Source organism: Rhinoraja longicauda, chromosome 26, assembly GCF_053455715.1.
Source record: "Rhinoraja longicauda isolate Sanriku21f chromosome 26, sRhiLon1.1, whole genome shotgun sequence".
Classification (NCBI taxonomy): domain Eukaryota; kingdom Metazoa; phylum Chordata; class Chondrichthyes; order Rajiformes; family Arhynchobatidae; genus Rhinoraja; species Rhinoraja longicauda.
The window spans coordinates 21,446,492-21,452,705 of NC_135978.1; the positions used below are offsets into that span (position 1 = coordinate 21,446,492).

The 6,214-nt window shown below is 60.6% G+C and overlaps 1 protein-coding gene across 1 annotated transcript in view; it reads left to right on the plus strand.

Moving 5' to 3' along the window:
- Window positions 1-4,482, plus strand: part of LOC144606362 (uncharacterized) — a 5,461-nt gene extending 979 nt beyond the window's left edge. Inside the window, exons 3-7 of the mRNA XM_078422390.1 lie at window positions 73-300; window positions 983-1,120; window positions 1,690-1,773; window positions 3,346-3,510; window positions 4,092-4,482. Coding sequence (XP_078278516.1) covers window positions 73-300; window positions 983-1,120; window positions 1,690-1,773; window positions 3,346-3,510; window positions 4,092-4,313 — 837 coding nt within the window. The 3' untranslated portion in view covers window positions 4,314-4,482. The remainder of the gene's footprint in view (window positions 1-72; window positions 301-982; window positions 1,121-1,689; window positions 1,774-3,345; window positions 3,511-4,091) is intronic.
- The last annotated feature ends 1,732 nt before the right edge of the window (window positions 4,483-6,214 follow it).

The following is a 6,214-nucleotide window of genomic DNA, read 5'->3' on the forward strand; positions in this document are numbered from 1 at the left end:
TCTTATGGTGTTGGGGTCACAGCCCCCTTGCCCCAGGGAGAGTGTGGACAGAGCTCCTAGTAACCCCTCCAGAAGCCCTCATCACTGCCCCTGCCCTTACCCCTCGCAGTGAGAAGAAACGGAAGCCAGCGTGGACGGATTCGGATCCTCTGGAGAATTTGCGAGCACGCCAGGACGGGGGGAGTGATTGCCAGGCCAAACGCCAAGAAGCCCCTCACCGTCAACTTAAACACCTACGACAGCCAAATGCAGTACGGAGTCAGCGACCACAAGCCCGTGCTGGGAACCTTCTCCCTGGAGGTGAGAGCAAGGGGGAGCACATTGACTGATGGACACCAGCAGAGTTAACCTGGGCACTGGGACGGGGTGACCCCGACCTCAAGACCCAGGCACCCGTCCAATCACAGACCCCCAACCGCCCCCATCCAATCACAGCAACCCAACCACCTCCATCCAATCACAGCCACCCAACCACTCCATCCAATCACAGCCACCCAACCGCCCATCCAATCACAGCCCCCCCAATCGCCCATTCAATCACAGCCCCCCCAACCACTCATCCAATCACAGCCTCCCCAACCGCCCATCCAATCACAGTCCCCCAATCACAGCCCCCCCAACCGCCCATCCAATCACAGCCCCACAATCACAGCCCCCCCAACCGCCCGTCCAATCACAGCCCCCCAACCGCTCCATCCAATCACAGCGCCCCAATCACAGCCCCCCAATCACAGCCCCCAACCGCCCATCCAATCACATTGTTTGGGGTGGGTGGGGGTGTCTGTGATGAGGGGGTGGGGTGGGGGTGTCTGGTGTGGGGGTGTCTGTGATGAGGGGTGGGGGTGTCTGTGGTGAGGGGGTGGGGTGGGGGTGTCTGTGGTGGGGGGGGGGGTGATGGTCAGGGAAGGGCCGGGCTGTCTGAGGGAGGCTGTGGGTTGTGTGAAGACACGTCCTGACGGTGCTCCCCCCCCCCCCCCTCAAGCTGGAGAAGCGATTTCTGGAGCCTCTGGTGGAGCTGCAGCCTGAGGGGGAGTGGGTGCCTGGGATCGACGCCATCATCTGCTACTACACCGCCCACGACTACCCCAGCAGCAGCTGGGACTGGATCGGCCTCTACAAGGTAACGCCGCGAGACCCCCTGCGCCCTCCGCCTGCCTGTGCTATCCGCCGCGCTGTGGGAGGGGCTGTGAGGGAGCGTCGTGCTGTGGGAGGGGCTGTGAGGGAACGTCGCGCTGTGGGAGGGGCTGTGAGGGAACGTCGCGCTGTGGGAGGGGCTGTGAGGGAACGTCGCGCTGTGGGAGGGGCTGTGAGGGAACGTCGCGCTGTGGGAGGGGCGGGGAGGGAGCGTCACGCTGTGGGAGGGGCTGTGAGGGAGTGTCGCACTGTGGGAGGGGCCGTGAGGGAGCGCCGCGCTGTGGGAGGGGCAGTGAGGGAGCGCCGCGCTGTGGGAGGGGCGGGGAGGGAGCGCCGTGCTGTGGGAGGGGCCGTGAGGGAGCGCCGCGCTGTGGGAGGGGCAGTGAGGGAGCGCTGCGCTGTGGGAGGGGCGGGGAGGGAGTGCCGCACTGTGGGAGGGGCCGTTGAGGGAGCGCCGCGCTGTGGGAGGGGCAGTGAGGGAGCGCTGCGCTGTGGGAGGGGCGGGGAGGGAGTGCCGCACTGACGGGGATTCCAATGATGGCCTTTCCGTCACAGGTTGGATTCAGAAGTGGCCGAGACTACATGACGTACGTGTGGGTGAAGGATGACGAGCTGACCGTGCAAGAGGATGTTTATCAGGTGGGCAAACCACCCCTCACCCCTCCATAACTCCCCGCTCCCCTCCCCACCCCATCTCACCCCTCCCCACCCCATCTCACCCCTCCCCTCCCCACTGCTCGCTATCGCATGCTGTCTTCCATCACCCTGCCACCCCTGTCCGTGTGTCTGTCGGGTCCCACCTTCCTCTCTCCCGCCAGCCCTGGCCCTGTGCCTGGCCTCGACCGAGCCCTGGGGGGGGGGAGTGGGGGGGGGCGTACCACACCACCGGGACTCTCTCCGTCTCTTCGGCCTCTCGCCCCCTCAGCGGAGACCAGACTGTGCAGAAACAGGCCCTTCAGCCCACCAGGCCCATGCCACCTTCAATGTTCCCAGTTACCAGGCCCTGTCTCTGCCTGGTGACTCACTGGGTGAGTCCCCAGTGTGGTGAGGGTCTCTGCCTCCCCCACCCCTCGGGCACTGCACTCCGCTTCCCACCTCCAAGGCAGAACCTACTCCAGGCTTGGACACAAAGTGCTGGAGTAATTCAGCAGGTCAGGCAGCATCTCCGGAGAGAAGGGGTGGGGTGACGTTTCACATTGAGACCATTTGTCAGACTGACAGTCAGGGGAGAGGGATGCTGGAGCTATGAAGAGGTACAGAGAGGGGGGACAATTTAAGTAAAGATGTTTGATGGCGGAGAAACCAGAACAGAGTGGTGCAAGGCTTTGGTGGGTCAGGGTGGAGGCAGAGGCATGGTCCTGGCACAGGGTCTCGACCCTAAACACGCTCATCCCTCTGCCACCACAGACGCTGCCTGACCCGCAGTTTCACCAGTAGTTTGCTCTTTGCTGCAGATTCCAGCATCTCCACTCTCTCATGTCTCTTCGAGGGGGGCAGGTTCTGCCTGACTAATTTGTTTGAGTGTTGATGATGCAGTCTGGTATTAAGTATGGGGATACAGGAGACTGGAGAAGCTGGAAGTTGGAAGAAACAAAACAAAAGTGCTGGAGGAACCCAGCGGGTTGGGCAGCATGTGTGGAAGGAGATGGAATCATCACGATGGAGACGTGATAGTGGCGTTTAAGAGGCTTTTGGGCACGGAGAATGTGGGCCGAAGGGCCTGATCCTGTGCCGCACTGTTCTACATTCACACAGGTATTAATTATGGTCCAGTCTGAAGAAAGGTCTCCATCTGAGACACCACCCATTCCTTCTAACCAGAGATGCTGCCTGTCCCGCTGAGTTACTCCAGCATTTTGTGTCTATCTTTGGTATTAATTATAGACAATAGGCAATAGGTGCAGGAGGAGCCGTTCGGCCCTTCGAGCCAGCACCGCCATTCAATGTGATCATGGCTGATCATTCTCAATCAGTACCCCGTTCCTGCCTTCTCCCATACCCCCTGACTCCGCTATCCATAAGAGCTCTATCTAGCTCTCTCTTGAATGCATTCAGAGGCTCCACTCTAACCCAAATCATCTCTGCACGTTCTCTGGCACAGTGTCGCCATCCCCTGTGTGTGGAGCAGAGGTGGCCCAGTGTGTGTCACGGTGCCTGTGCCAGCCTGTTGTGTGTGTGCGTGTCTCTGAGTGTCTATGCCTCTGTCCGCAGGTCTACCTGAATGGTGAGAACGTCCCGGAGGGTGGAGGGGACCTTCATCCTCTGCTACTACAGCAGCAACTTGGAGGCCATTGTCGGAGTCAGCCGGTCCTTCCAGGTTCCCCCATTCCCGGCTGGCACTGGGGTGTGAGGGAGCGCCGCACTGTGGCAGGGGAGGTGAGGGAACGACACACTGTGGGAGGGGAGGGAACGCTGCACTGGGGGGGGGAGGGGAGGGAATGCTGCACTGTGGGGGGGGGGGAGGGAACGACACACTGTGGGAGGGGAGGGAACGACACACTGTGGGAGGTGAGGGAATGCTGCACTGTGGGGGGGGGAGGTGAGGGAACGACACACTGTGGGAGGGGAGGGAGTGCTGCACTGTGGGAGGGGAGGGAGTGCTGCACTGTGGGAGGGGAGGGGAGTGCTGCACTGTGGGAGGGGAGGGGAATGACACACTGTGGGAGGGGAGGGAGTGCTGCACTGTGGGAGGGGAGGGAATGACACACTGTGGGAGATGTCGCCCCATTGATGGGGCAGGGAGACGGGCCCGGCTACTGATGGGGGCGGTGGGGGGTGGGTGGAGAGGGGGAGTGGGCTCTCCGGTGGCTGCGGCCACGCCTGACCCCGCCGTTCCCGTGGGGATGGTGCTGTGTCTCGGCCAGCTCCCGTGCCCGCCGTCGCTGAGGGGTGGGTGTGGGGAGTGAGGAGCCCCCTGACTCACGGAGCCTCTCGTTGTTTTCCCTCCGCTGCTGCAGATGGCGCCGGGCACCGCTGCTGATGGGGCCGGAGGCGAGCGGTGGGCGGCCTCACTCGGACACTGGCTGAGACCGGTCCCCACACCGAGCTCCAACCTGCTCCCTCCCCCCTGGGGTGGTGACGCTGATACACCTCCACTGCCATCCACCCTCGCCGAGCCCAGCCACCCCCGCTCCAATCGCCCCTCCCATACTGACCCCATCCGGGCCGGTGGGGGCTGACCCAGCACACGGCCCACCCTGACTCAGTGTGTGGGGGGAGAGCCCCCTCCCCCCCTCCCTCTCTCCCCCTCCCCCTCCCTCTCTCCCCCTCTCTCCCCCTCCCTCTCTCCCCCTCCCTCCCTCTCTCTCCCCCTCCCCCTCCCTCCCTCTCTCTCCCCCTCCCTCTCTCTCTCCCGCCTCCCTCTCTCTCCCCCTCCCTCTCTCTCCCCCCTCCCTCTCTCTCCCCCTCCCTCTCTCTCCCCTCCCTCTCTCCTCCCCTCCCTCTCTCTCCCCCTCCCTCTCTCTCCCCTCCCTCTCTCTCCCCCTCCCTCTCTCTCCCCCTCCCTCTCTCTCCCCCTCCCTCTCTCTCCCCCTCCCTCTCTCTCCCCCCCCTCTCTCTCCCCCTCCCTCTCTCTCCCCCTCCCTCTCTCTCCCCCCCTCCCTCTGTCTCCCCCCTCCCTCTGTCTCCCCCTCCCTCCGCCCCCACCCTTCCAGCACTTACCAGCCAGCTCCAGCAAGGATGGGGGGCGGTGGAGAGATGGGGGGCGGTGGAGAGATGGGGGGCGGTGGAGAGATGGGGGGCAGTGGGGAGGGTGAGGATGTGGAGCGTGAGGGGATCCTGCCCCATCTGCTGTCACCACTGCCTGACTGATTCATCCCTTTGGCATCCCGTCTCCCTCCCAGTAAAACTCCAGCAACCCCTGCCAGCCTTGCTTAAACGAGCGGTTGTATAAACGCTGAGGATGGGAGCTGTCTGATCCCCGGCGCTCCGCTCACCTCCTCGCCTCCAGCTCAGCCGGAATTCCCCCGCTATCCCGGGAGTGTGAACCTTTTCCACAGTACTCAATCCTCTGCTCCTCTGTCCATGTGTGAACCCAGCCTGAGCCCAGGAGACACTGGCTGCCCCTCATCTGCTGTGGCTGGAGAGGGAAGGTATTAGGGTGGGGGAGGGAGGTGAGTTTACAGGAGGGGTGGGAGACCCTCGTCCAGGTTAGACGTTTTGGTTTGCAGTCTTCGTGGGGTCTAGTCTAGAGCAGGCCATTCAGCCCTTCAGTCGTGTCCTTCACTCGTCCTTCAGGGGACACCGAGTGAAGCTCACACAACCCTCGAAGATCATTCCCATTCTTGATCAATCTCCGAGGCAGAGTTGATCCCATTTCCACTATCCAGGATAATCCTGGGTCACAGGACCATCTGCATCTCCAGTGTCTTTCCCGTCACAGTCGGAGTTCCTGGCATTTTGGTCGATCCCAGGATCTCCACTGATCATTGAGCATGGAGTCGTTCCCCAATTCTCGGGGTAATCCCGGTTTCTGGAACAATCCCAGTTGTAGTGGGAATTCCTGGGACCTGGACAGTCCCAGTCACGGCTGGAGTTTCCGGATCGGGAGGTTTAACCACCTCTGGACCAAGTCTGCCCAAGGGTTTCATGGAATGGGTGGTAGCAACGCTTTAAAATGTTTTAGTCCAGAGATATTGGCCGAGGATTTATAGATGTTATTTTTAAACTGCGCCTGATTTGTCAGTTATTGACATTAAATTAAAAAATGGTAATAATGCAGGCATTTGTGTTTCTTTGGGCCTCTTCACGGTTGGTCTGTCCCATTGTCGGGTGTGAATGTTAGGCTCAAGACAGTCAAGAGTGTTTGTCTTATGTAAAGACAAGGGTACGATTAAAATTATATTAGGCAGCAGCTTGATAAGCCAGTAAACACAATACACACAAATAAATATAATAATCAAAAATTCCAGTGCACCAGTGCAAACAAACCCTTGAGTCTGTAGTGCAACCAAAGACACGGCCGTTACATTTCATAGTTGAGGTTAGTGTTGTGCAGTTTTCAATTGTGGAGAAGAAGCTTTGTCATGAAGTTGTTGTCATGGATTTCATGCTCCTGCACCACCCTCTCAATGTAGGAAAT